Below are 12,404 nucleotides of genomic sequence, written 5' to 3'. Positions count from 1 at the left end.
GGACAGATGGGCCCTGTCTCAGCAAAAGCAAGGCCTGACCCACCCCTGCCACACACAGGTGTTCCAAAATGTCTCCAGACATCAAATGTTTCCTGTCTCTGGCACCCTCCCCTGTGCCATGGCCTGATCCCACCCACCCTGGAAAAGAGGGAGGCTCTGGATCCCCCACAGGGCCTTTATGACATCCTCGTTTGGGGAACACGGCAGAGGAGGGGGTTGGGGCAGGGGAGAAGAGAATCCAGAGCCTCCTGAAGGCTGCTGTGGCCATCAGAGGAAGGAAGATCAAGCGCTCTGCCAGGTTCCTCTGGTGAATGAAACGTGCTGTGGAAAATGTCTGGGGTTTGTTTCTTTTTCTGGGCTTTCCGTAGAAATCATTCCTTTTGTGACCCTTTGGACTCTGAACATTGTTGCTGTTGCTGTTGGTTTTATTCTCTCTCATTGCTGTTGCAGGAAATTGTTCTTCTCTCAGCCCTTTGCAATCTTTGTGCCCCCACGGGGAGGAAGAGGGGCAGTTCTTAGCGGCAGCACACACACTTGTGGGTGCCCATGGGTGGGGACCCCCAGTTCCCCCCAGTTCCCCCCAGTTCCCCCCAGTTCCCCCCAGTTCCCCCCAGTTCCCCCCAGTTGCCCCCAGTGTCACAGCACATTCCCATAGATGTCACCGGGTTCCTGTGGTCGTCCCTGGAGTCCCCGCAGTTCCACGTAGGTCACCTGGGGATCCTGGAGTGTGGTGGCATGGGGGGACGCTGTGAGAGACATGGGCAGTGGGATCTGGGTGGGGTGACACTCATGGGTGACATGTCCCTCTGTGTGTGTCCCCCCCATACTCACCTGCTGCCCTGTTGGTGACCACGACGTGGGTGTACAGCACCTCCTCCTCCTCTGGGGGGCTTGGGTGATCCGGGAGGGACCTGAGGGAATAAAGGGGATGTGGGGGAGAGAATGGGAGGTCTTGGGGTTTGGGGTGAAGGTTAGAGGGTGATTTGAGCCCCCACTCACCTTTCCTGATTCTTCCTGGCAGCTGCAAAGGAAAGAGGGGAGGGGTGATTATGGGGTTCCTGGGCCCTGAGGCCTCTCAAGAATCCTGAGTGCCCACAAGACCCTCAATTTCCCACAGGATCCCCAAGCATCCTTGAAGTCTCCCAGAATTCCTGAACCTCCACAGTGCCCGCAACCAAATCAGCCTCAAGAACCCAAAGCCCGGCACAGACAGAGACCCCTCAAATACCCCCAGGGCCCCTGAAAGAAGCACCAACATCCCTGCAGGACACTCCAGCACCTCCCCAAAGCCCTACAGGACCCCCAGACAAGGTCATAATTATGGAGCTGTGTGTGCTTCCCTATTGTTCCCCAATTCTGAGGTCCTCAACAGCTCCTTGGGACCCCTTTGGGACCCCTGTCCCCCCATTGTCACCCACCCACAGGGTGCCACCGGTGCCAGGCCACAATGACACCCACGAGCAGGAGCAGGAACAAAAGGGCCCCACCGACCCCGGCAGCCACTGCAAGAAACAGAGGGGGACACATCAGGGTCACCCATCATCCCAGGGATCCTGCACTCCCTGGTGACCACGTGTGACCCCACCTGTGTCCCTGTGCATCCCTGTGTCCTGCGGTGTCACCTCCAGGACACCAGGGGTGATGGTAGCAATGGCCACAGGCACTGTGTGGACAGAGACAGGGCTGAGGTCACAGGGAGGTGCTGGCAGCCTGTGTGGGGGGATAGGGACGGGTGGGTATGGGTGTGATGGGGGATGTCAGAATTGGGGTCACACCAGAGAGGGGTGAGTTGACTAGGGGAGAGGTAGAAGGACACAAGAAAGGTGTAAGGGGGGGCAAAGAGGTACCCAAGCAGGTGGCCTGAGCAGGCAATGGGGGGTTCCCGTGCCCATCCCCTCACTCACTGCTCACTGTGACGCGGAGCCAGGTGCTGCTCTTCTGCAAGGGCACCCCTCAAGGCACACCTGGCAGCTGTAATTCCCCAAGTTGGAGACTCCCACGCTGGGCACCAAGCAGCTGTGGGGATCCCTGTGGGCCCCCCACCACCTGCCCATCCCGGTAGAACACATGCAGGAGTGGGGCTTGGGGTTGCAGGGGTCTGGGGGTGCTGAGGCAGCTGAGAGTCAGGGGGGACCCCTCGGTGGGGTCGGGGGGACCCTCCAGCACCGGCACAGGGGAGAGCTCAGGGCAGGAGAGGGGAGGGGGATTTGTGGCACCGAGTCTCTGGGGAAGGGCTGTGAGAATGTTGGGGTCGGGGCTTTGGGGTGCTCACCATGCACTGTCACTGTCACTGGCGCTGACTCCTGCCACCCCCAGGATCCCACCTGGCCCTTGCAGCTGTAGCGGCCGCTGTGGCTCAGCTGCAGAGGGGACAGGGACAGCTGGGTGCCATTGGGGAACACTCCCAGTTCCTCCTCCTCGTGGTAGAAGGACACTGACATGATTGGCTTGTCTTTCCAGCTCCGGCAGCGCAGTGTCACTGTGTCCCCCTCCAGCAGCATCCGTGCCGGCACCTGCAGCACCAGCCAGTCTGGGGGACAGGGGGCTCCTGTCACATCTCCAGTATCTGGAGCATCCCCATGTCACTGGGACCTCCCCACTGGGCCACACCCAGCGCACCAGGGGCCCCCAGTACCCCCGCGCTTTTGACCACACTGGGATGCTCTGGGATATCCCCAGAGCAGGGGACAGGCTCTGGTCACCCCAGGAGGGGACCCAGGGAGCTGAGCCCACCCAGAGCCCTCGGGGTCCCAGCCTGGGGACAACCAAACCTCCCTCACCATCTGAGACATTCATGGTGGGGCTGAGCCCACTGCCGGGTCTGTCACACTCATAGGTGCCACTATGGGTGACAATGAGGCGGTCGCGTCCCAGTTGCCACCAGCGCTGCCCGTTCCTGTACCAGGTGGTGTCACCGGCGCTCCCTGAGCCCTGGCAGGTCAGTGTCACCCAGTCCCATTCCACCGGCGGCGTCCAGGGGGGATCCACGAGGAGCTGGGTGGTCTGGGCACCTGCGGTTGACAGGGGACACCAGGCTGCCAGGGCCAGCACGGGGCTGGGGACAGCGGGGTGGGGACATGGCATTCACCGAGGACTCACCAGCGAGGCCGAGGGTCAGTGCTGAAAGGGAGAAGGGACAGGGCTGGGAGGGGGTGGCACTGCAGGAACAGAGGCTCAGGGGCATTGGGGTGTGGGGTTTCTCCAAAACTTCTCAGTGGGGGCTTTGGTGTAGCACAGAGGTCTGAAGGACAGGGACACAGCAGCCAACACATGTTCAGGCATGGGGACTCTGTGCTGGCACAGGTCACCCCCACCAGCCCCACAGCCACAGCCCCATGGCCCTGTGCCCATGCTCCCATTCCCATGGTACCTGTTCCCATCGCCCAAGAACATGGTATTTGTCCCCTTGTCCCTGCCCCTGTATCCCTGTCTCCCCAGCTGCCCAAGCCACAAGGTTCCTTCTGCCACATCCATGTCCCCACATTTCTATCCCCCTGTCCCTGTCCCCCCATCCCAGTTCCACTCATCCTGTCCTCTTTTACTGCCCCCACGGCCACCCCACAAATCTGGTCACACTGGGCTCCATGCCCTGCTGGCATTGGGGACCTCAGGGGACCCCACAGCCCCCCTGTGCACCCTCCCCTCCCCATCCCCAGGGGTGTCAGGCCTGTGCCCCGGGCACTCACCCCACAAAAGCAGCGCCACCTTCCCGGCCATCCCAGTGTCCCCAGCCATGTGGACTGGCTGTCACTCGCTGCTGTGGCCACCGCTCCCCTGGCTGGCAGCTCTTCGGATGAAGGGGAAGGAAGCGAGGTCACATCCGTCCCCACGTGTAGGTGGCCCTTGGTGGGGCAGGGTGGCCACAAGTTGGGCACAGGCTGGGGACAAGGCTGGGTGGGACAAAGTGAGACATGGGGTTCCCAGGAGTGGGGGGCTCAGTGGGTTTGGGGACCCAGGGCTAGGTGTCTAGAGGAATGGGAGATCCCTGGGATGGGGTGCCTGGGGAATGGGGGTGCTGAAGAGTGGGAGTCATTGGGAAGGGGGGTGGCATGGCAATGGGGGTCCCCAGAGCTGGGGGGAAATCAGGGATGGGAGTCCCAGGGGAATGTGGGCCCCAGGGATTTGGGGTCAGGAGAAGGGGGTCCTCGGGATGAGGGTGCCGGCGGAATGGGGAGTCCTGGGAGAAAAAAAGGCTCTGGAGAAAGGGAGATTTCAGGGGATGGAATGAACAGGAGAGGGTTCCTTGCAAAGGGAGTCCTGGGCCATGGAAATCCTGGGGAATGGCAGTAATTGGATGGGGGTCCCAGGAAAGGGGGGATGGAAGAAATGGGGCTCCCATGATTGGGATCCCAGGGGAATGGGGGCACCAGGCATGGGCAGTAGCTTGGTGAGCCCGTGGGTCAAAGCTCCTTCCCTGGGTGCCTCAGATTTTTGGGTGACCCAGGGCCCAGCAAAGTTCCCCCAGGATGCTTGTTTTTTGGGAGGGTCACCCCAGGTAGGTTCCAAGAAGGTCTGGGCCTGGGTCCCTATAGCCCCCAGGGGCTTTTTCTCATCTTTATTTCCACTCCCGTCATTTTTCCCCTCAATTTCACAACCCCCAGTTCGTGCCTTGATGATTCTGTGGAGGCCACGAGCAGGAAACGGGTTGGAGAAAGTCCAGGGTGGGGGAAGCAGGGGTGAGGGGTCTGCAGGGAGGGCTGGGGAGGCTGTGCAGGATGGGACTATCAAGCTTCCCCACCCCACTCCACCCACCGCTAACATTTTCATTTTCTTGCAGAAGAAGGAAGAGGCTGTTTGACATGTTTGTTACACTGGGGGCCGGTTCTTTCCTGGAGGGATCCTGTCCCAGGGGGAACACATGCTGAGCAAGGGGATCCTGTCCTGGGGCATGGAAGGTCTGGAGGGTGGCCAGACTTTTCCATTCTTCCTTGTCCTCTGCTGGATCTGAGCCGGCAAGAGCAGCTCAGAAATGGAGCCCAGGGAAGGAAGGGGCTCCCAAACTCCTGGTCCTTGAAGCCAGTGGCCATCCAAGGGTGGGGCCCAGCCATGGCCCAGCCCCACTGCACAGGGATGGCCATTGCCCAACCCTGCTCTGGCCAGCCCCAGGTGGCAGCCAGGACCTGAGGGTCCCCCCTGCCCTCTTGGTTTTGATTCTGGCAGCTTTAGAGCTGCTGCAGAGGTGAGAATTCTGTGGGGGGGAAAAGCCTGCCTGTGGTTTGCTCAGCCCTGCAAGAAGCACAAAACCCAAAGCGAGCCAGAGCAGTGGCTCTGCGAGGGCCTTTGATGGTTTTCAGAGCAGGGCTGGATGGAAAGCCCCCTGCAAGGGCAGCTGGGAGGGAACCAGCCCGGAAATGTAGCAATTGCTCATTTTGTCCCTTTGCCCAAGGGACTAAGAAAATCACAAAATTACTGCAAAGACAACAACAATCTGCTCAACAACCTGACCTAAACCCTCCTTCTTGAACAAAACCTGCAGCCTTCGGGAACCTCCTGGAAGGAAGCTTTGGGTTCTGGACGTGCACACCAGAAAAAAGGGAAAAGTGTGGAAATATTGAGCAGGGGCTGCACCCGAGGGACTGGGGAACAGGGGTGTCACAGCAGGAGCAGGGAGTGCCCAGGCAGGGGAATTCAGAGCAGGCTGGAGTGGATTTACCAGGGAATCAGACCCTGAGGCACACACAGGCATTTCCACAGATTCCTGTGCAAAGTCCCAAGGATGGACAGAGCTTCTCCCCTTCCTCCATGGAAAGTCAATCAAGTTTCAGGATGGGAATGAGCAAAATGGGGAGAGTTCCTAAAGATGGCCCAACAAAAGGCTTCCTTATGGGCTGGGTTGCTGCCCAGCAGGCAGGGAACAATCCCATGGAGCTGTTGGACACTCAGGGAGATTCCACACTCTCTGTTATCCATAAGCAAATGCTGCTGTGGGATGCACCAAGGGAATCATAAAGAGAGCAAAAAAGTCTCAGTTCTTTGGGATTAGTTTGTGTTTTTCTTGTGAGGGAGTTGTGGGGAGAGCAGTGGTTGGAAGGATTCTATAAACCAGACCAATGACCTCTTCTCTCTGCTACAGGAATGAGAAAGTGAATGCTGGCATGAAGCGGGCAGTGGGAGAATTCAGGAAGGGGACAGGGACACATCACCCATGAGTGTCACCCTCCACCCAGGTCCCCACAACTGGTGCCACTCTCATGGCCCCCACAGGTGTCCCTGGCCCTGCCCCACCTCAGGATCCGCATGTGACCAACGTGGAGCTGTTGGGAACCTACAAGGGACAGCGGGACCCCCGTCACTACGATGGTGTGCTGTGACATTGGGGCCACTGGGGGGCACTGGGGCACTGGGGGGCATTGATTCTCCTCAGGGGTCTCTTCTTCCTCTTCACAGCCACCCATGGGGCTCCTCATTCCCCCTCCCAGTTCCAGGGGGGCACACAACCCTTTTAACTCTTATTGTACACAAAATGCAGCTTTTGATTAAACCATGTGAGAAACAAGGCTCACTCTTTACAATTTGTAAATTATTAATAACAGATACAAGGATCAGTAAACAGCATGCTGGGTGCTTGGCAAATGCCAGAGGCACACCGTTAACTACAACAATTTGTCTTACACACCTTTTCATTGTATTGCTTAAATACATACTCAGGAGGGTTACACACATTCATATATTCTTTCCAGTTTACATGCCCCAGGAATTCTTTTGCTTGGTTTGGCCCTTGATTCATTTTCACAAAGTACATGCCATACTGCAGAGTAAATTTATATCTTATATATTCTCACAAGGCCCCCCTGTTTTGCGGTTTGACAGTTCTTGATAAACAAAGGGTCAGTGGTAAATTCCTCTTTGCAGTCTTTCTTTTGATGTTTATTTACTTGCTACTTTTCAGTGTGTTCTTATCATACAGATGAGATATTCCACCAGTACATTCAATCAACATTCGCTATTTCACGAAATTATCTGAGGTACTCTCACCATTGTCACTTAGTTACACAAATAAAGGCTTTAGCTACTTCTGCAACATTTCATGTTGTAAAACACAACACATTGTCTCTATCTTGATATTTTGTGAGAGCCCTAACTATATTTATCACATTGAAATATATATTCTACACAGTGATTAGGGTAGAAAGGCTGACAAACTGTAGTGTATCAAAAGCTGTAAAAAAAGTGATTACAAACTGTATTGTATCAAAATAGTTTGCAAAAAGTGATATAATAGACAAAGCCAATGACTACATAGATATGAATAACAGGGAGAAGGTGTCTTGAAGGGTTTATTTGGCTTCTCCTTATCCTGCTCTGATTTTGACAGCAATAAATTCAATTCATATCTCTAAATCCGAGGCAGTCTGGCCCATGACAGGATTTGATGAGTGATCTCTCCTGGTGCTTGTCTCAACCCAGGAACCCTTTGCTCAATTTTCTCTCCCCATCCAGGTGCGGAGGGCAGTGAGGGAGCGGCTGTGGTGGGTGTGGGGCATCCGGCCACTGTCCACCCACGGCAAGGCAGGAAGCAGGAGGAGGGTCCGGGTCAGGTTATTGAGCAGATTGGTGTGGGATTTGCAGGAGTTCTGGAGGTCTCTCAGTCCCTCAGACAAAGGGACAAAATGATCAATTCCTGCATTTCAAGACTGATTCCCTCACAGATGCGCCTGCAGGGGCGGTTTCCAGCCAGCCCTGCTCTGAAAACCATCAAAGGCCCTCACAGAGCCACTGCTTGGGCTCCCTTTGGGTTTTGAGCTTCTTGCAGGGCTGAGCAAACCACAGGCAGGCCTTTTACCCCCACAGAATTCTCACCTCTGCAGCAGCTCTAAAGCTGCCAGAATCAAAACCAAGGGGGCAGGGGGGACCCTCAGGTCCTGGCTGCCACCTGGGGCTGGCCAGAGCAGGGCTGGGCAATGGCCATCCCTGTGCAGTGGGGCTGGGCCATGGCTGGGCCCCACCCTTGGATTGACCCTGGGGTCCCCAGGATGTGCCACCCCTGGGACAGGCTCCCGGCCAGGAATGTGCAGGGACATTCCTGGAACCAACACCCTCTGGTAAAGGTTCCCCCATTCCAGGATGTGTCACCCTCTGGGACAGGATCCTCCCAGGACAGGAGCCCCCCTGGGTTTGCCCCCCCAGGACAACCCCCCCCTCCCCCCCCCCCGCCCCTTTCCCATCTTTTACAGAGCACAAACTGCCTCTTCCTTCCTGTCCAGGAAAAAGAAAGTGAAAGTGTTGAGGGGGCACAGCCCCACACGTCCATCTCCCACAGCCTCCCCACCCTTCCCTGCACCTCCTGCTCCCCATTTTCCCATTCCCCTTGGTCCCCCCAACCCCTTCCCTGCTCAGGTGCTCCCTTGGATTGCTGAGCCAGGAACCGGTGGTGAGGGGACCTGGCACAAAAGTGAGGAAAAAAAGGAAAAAAGATAAATAAAGAGAGGAGAAATCAAGGGCAGGGGAGGGCACAGAAGCAGAGGACCCCCATGTGATGCCTGCACAGGAAACCAGCACCCCATAGGGGCAGTGCTGTTCCCTGGGTCACCCCAAAATCTGAGGTACCCAGGGAAGGAGATGAGATGCCTGTGCCCATCCAGCAACTGCCCATACCTGGTACCCCCATTCCCCTGGGAACCCAACCATGGGAGCCCCATTCCTTGTATCCCCCCATTCCTGGGACCCCCATCCCATTACTGCCATTCCCCAGGATCTCCATGGCCCAGCACCCCATTCCCAAGGAACCTTCTCTTGTTCATTCCATCCCCTGAAATCTCCCTTTCTCCAGAGCATTTATTCTCCCAGGACTCCCCATTCCCCCAGCACCCTCATCCTGAGGACCCCATCTCCACATGTGGGGACAGACGTGACCTCACTTCCTTCCCTTTCATCCAAAGAGCCACCAGCCAGGGGAGCGGTGGCCACAGCAGCAAGTGACAGCCAGTCCACATGGCTGGGGACACTGGGATGGCCGGGAAGGTGGCACTGCTCCTGTGGGGTGACTTCCCTGGGCACAGGCCTGACACCCTGGGATAGGGAGGGGAGGGGGCACAGGGGGACTGCAGGGTCCCCTGAGGTCCCCAATGCCAGCAGAGCCAGTCCATGTTACCCACAGTGGACCTTGGTGGGACTGTGACTGATGTAGGGTGGCTTTGGGGACAGGAACAGGGGGCAGGAATTTGGGGATGGGGATTTGGGAGCAGGAATGTGGGGACTGGCACCTTTAGTCTCAGATAGCTCTGGGGATAGGGAACTGGGATTCAGGGTCAGAAGGGGACAAGAACCGTGAGGATGTGGCCATGGGGATGGGATCATGAGCTGCTGGGGGTGACCTGGGCCAGCATGGGCTGTGTCCGTGGTGTCCTTGTGCCTGGGGTGTCCACAGTGTCCCCATGTTCTGCCTCAGCCCAGGGTGGCCTCAGAGTCCCTGTTCCCAAGGTGTCCGTGCCACACAGATGTGGTGCATGGGTGGCTGTGATACAGACATGTCCCCCTGCCTCACCAAATCTTTTGGGGACTACCCAGACACACTTTCCCACAAGAACTGCTGTCCCTATGGTGTCAGTTTGGGCACAGCCCCCACACCCTGTACCCCGTTTGCCTCTGTCCCCACGGTGCCAACCCCTCCCAGCCCTGTCCCTTCTCCCTTTCAGCCCAGACCCTCGGCCTCTCTGGTGAGTCCTCAAGGGATGCCATGTCCCCACCCTGCTGTCCCCAGCCCATGCTGGCCCTGGTAGGCAGGTGTTCCCTGTAACCTGCAGGTGCCCAGACTACCCAGCTCCTCATAGAGCCCCCCTGGACACCGCCGGTGCTGTGGGATCGGGTGACGCTCACCTGCCAGGGCTTGGGGACCACTGGTGCCACCACCAGGTACAAGGACATGAGGCGCTGGTGGCAACAGGGACACGACCGCCTCATTGTTGCCCTGAGTGGCACCTATGAGTGTGACAGACCCGGCAGTGGGCTCAGCCCCCCTGTGACAGTCTTAGATGGTGAGGGGGCATCTTACATGATCTGGGTGGCCCCTGACAGGTCTGGGTGGGCTCCACTCCGTAGGTGGCTTCACACCGCTTGTGTGGCAGGAGCCTGTGCCCTGCACACAGGGACATCCCAGTGCATCCCAGTGCACCCAGATGTCCCCAGTGCCTTGGGGACCCACCTCTGACCTATCTTGAGCCTCTCAGTAAGATGGGACCCTCCTGTCCCACAGAGGAGCTGGTGCTGCAGGTGCCAGCATGGGCGCTGCTGGAGGGGGACACAGTGACACTGCGCTGCCGGGCCCGGTGGAACAGCCCGGTCACCAAGGTGCAATTTTTCAAGGATGAGAATAATCTGACAAGGACCCTTATGCAACCGAGCTGTCCCTGTCCCCCCTCCAGCTGAACCACAGCGGCAGCTACCGCTGCAAGGGCTGGGTGAGGTCCTGGTCGTCAGGCTCAGCAGCAGTGACAGTGACAGTGCACGGTGAGCACCCCCATGGCTGGAACTCCCATCTCCTGACAACCCCAAAGCCACTTCCCAGTGCCCTCTGAGACATAGTCCTCACCTCCCCTCTCCTTCCCTGAACTCTTTCCGGTGCCAGTGCTGGAGGGTCCCCCAAGCCCACCAAGGGGGTCCTCCCTGACTCTCAGCCGCCACAGCACCTCCTAACCCCCGTGGCTCCAAGCCTCCCTCCTGCACTCCCCCTCCTGTTCTACCAGGATGGGCAGGTGGTCGGGGGCCCTGCAGGGCTGACCGCAGATGTTGGTGCCTGCCATGGGGGTCTCCCACTCAGGGAAGTAACAGCTGTGAGGTGCCCTCTGAGGGTGGGGCTGTGCAGAAGAGCAGCACCTGGCTCTGCGTCATGGTGCACAGTGAATGCAGGGATGGGCACGGGGAGTGCCCACAGCCTCCTCGGGTCCCCTGCCTGGGGATCTCCATGTGCCCCTGACACATTTCTTGGGTCTCCTCTCCTCTGCCCTTTGTCCCCTCACCCCTCTGCGGTGTGACCCCATCCCCGAAATCCCCCATCACACCCATCCCCCCTATCCCTATCCCCCCACACCGGCTGCCAGCCCCTCCCTGTGGCCTCAGCCCTGTCTCTGTCCCCACAGTGCCTGTGGCCAATGCCACCATCACCCCCGATCCCCTGTCACACCAGATTTGTGCAGGTGGCCCTGTGACTCTGCGCTGCTCAGTGCAGGTGGGCTCAGCCCCTGTCACCTTCACCTGGCTGCACAACAGACAGGAGGTGGCCCGAGGTCCCCACGTGGAGTTCGGGGCCACCAATGTGGGACATTCAGGCACCTACCAGTGCATGGCCACCAACCAGGCAGACGGGCACCGCGTGTTCCGGGCACTCAGCCCAGAGCTGACCCTGGAGGTGACACCACGGGACACAGGGACACACAGAGACACAGGTGGGGACACACAAGTTCACCAGGGAGTGCAGGACCACTGAGGTGATGGGTGACTTTGATGTGTCCCCCTCTGTTTCTTGCAGTGGTTGCAGGGGTCGGTGGGGTCCTTTTGTTCCTGCTCCTGCTCGTGGGTGTCATTGTGGCCTGGCACTGGTGGCACTGTGTGGGTGGGTGACAATGGTGGGACAGGGGTCCTAGGAAGCTGTAGAGGCCCCCAGAGTTGGGGAACCATAATGTGGCTCCCACAACCCTAGAATTCTGACCTTGACTAGTTGCCCTGTAGGGTTTGGGGAGGTGCTGGAGGGTCCTGCAGGGATGTTGGGGGTTCTTTCAGGGGCCCTGGGGGTGTTTGGGGTCTCTGTCCCTGCTGGGCTTTGGGTTCTTGAGGCTGAGGTGGTTGGGGGCACTGGGGATGTTCATGAATTCTCAGGGGCTCCAGGGATGATTGTGGGTTCCTGTGGGAAACTGAGGGTCCTGTGGGGATTCAGGAATCCTGAGAGGCATCAGAGCCCTGGAGATCCCACAGACACCTCTCACCGCTTTCCTCTGCAGATACCAGAAAGAATCAGGAAAGGTGAGTGGGGGCTCAAACTACACTCTGCCTCTTTACCTCAACTCCTAAGATCTCCCATTCCCTCCTCCACATCCCCTTTATTCCCTCAGGGCACCTCTGGATCCCCCGGCCCCCCCAGAGGAGGGGGAGGTGCTGTACACCTGTGTCATGGATACCAAGAGGGCAATGGGTGAGTATGGGGGGGACATACGCAGAGAGACACGTCACCCATGAGTGTCACCCCACCCAGATCCCACAGCCCGTGTCTCTCACAGTGTCCCCCCGTGCCACCACACTCCAGGAGCCCCAGGTGACCTACGCGGAACTGTGGGGACTCCAGGGGCGACCACGGGAGCATGGTGACATCTATGGGAATGTGCTGTGACACTGGGGGGACTGGGGGTCCCCACCCATGGACACAGACTCATGTGGGTGCTGCCACCAAAACTGCACCTCTCCCTCCCTGTGGG

At 58.3% G+C, this 12,404-nt stretch overlaps 1 protein-coding gene across 1 annotated transcript; it reads right to left on the bottom strand.

The window, feature by feature from the left end:
• Nucleotides 1–636: 636 nt before the first annotated feature.
• LOC311165877 (low affinity immunoglobulin gamma Fc region receptor III-like) lies at nucleotides 637–3,084 on the bottom strand (the record flags this gene model as incomplete). The annotated part of the gene is made up of 5 exons (XM_084227372.1): nucleotides 637–746; nucleotides 832–911; nucleotides 1,415–1,502; nucleotides 2,273–2,530; nucleotides 2,781–3,084. 5 exons carry the CDS (start codon nucleotides 3,082–3,084, stop codon nucleotides 637–639), a joined length of 840 nt encoding a protein of 279 aa, XP_084083498.1.
• Nucleotides 3,085–12,404: the final 9,320 nt, after the last annotated feature.

Source organism: Fringilla coelebs (genome assembly GCF_963513975.1).
Source record: "Fringilla coelebs genome assembly, contig: SCAFFOLD_30, whole genome shotgun sequence".
NCBI lineage: Eukaryota > Metazoa > Chordata > Aves > Passeriformes > Fringillidae > Fringilla > Fringilla coelebs.
The sequence above is the reverse complement of the archived record's forward strand: the minus strand, read 5'-3'. Positions and strand labels throughout refer to the sequence as shown.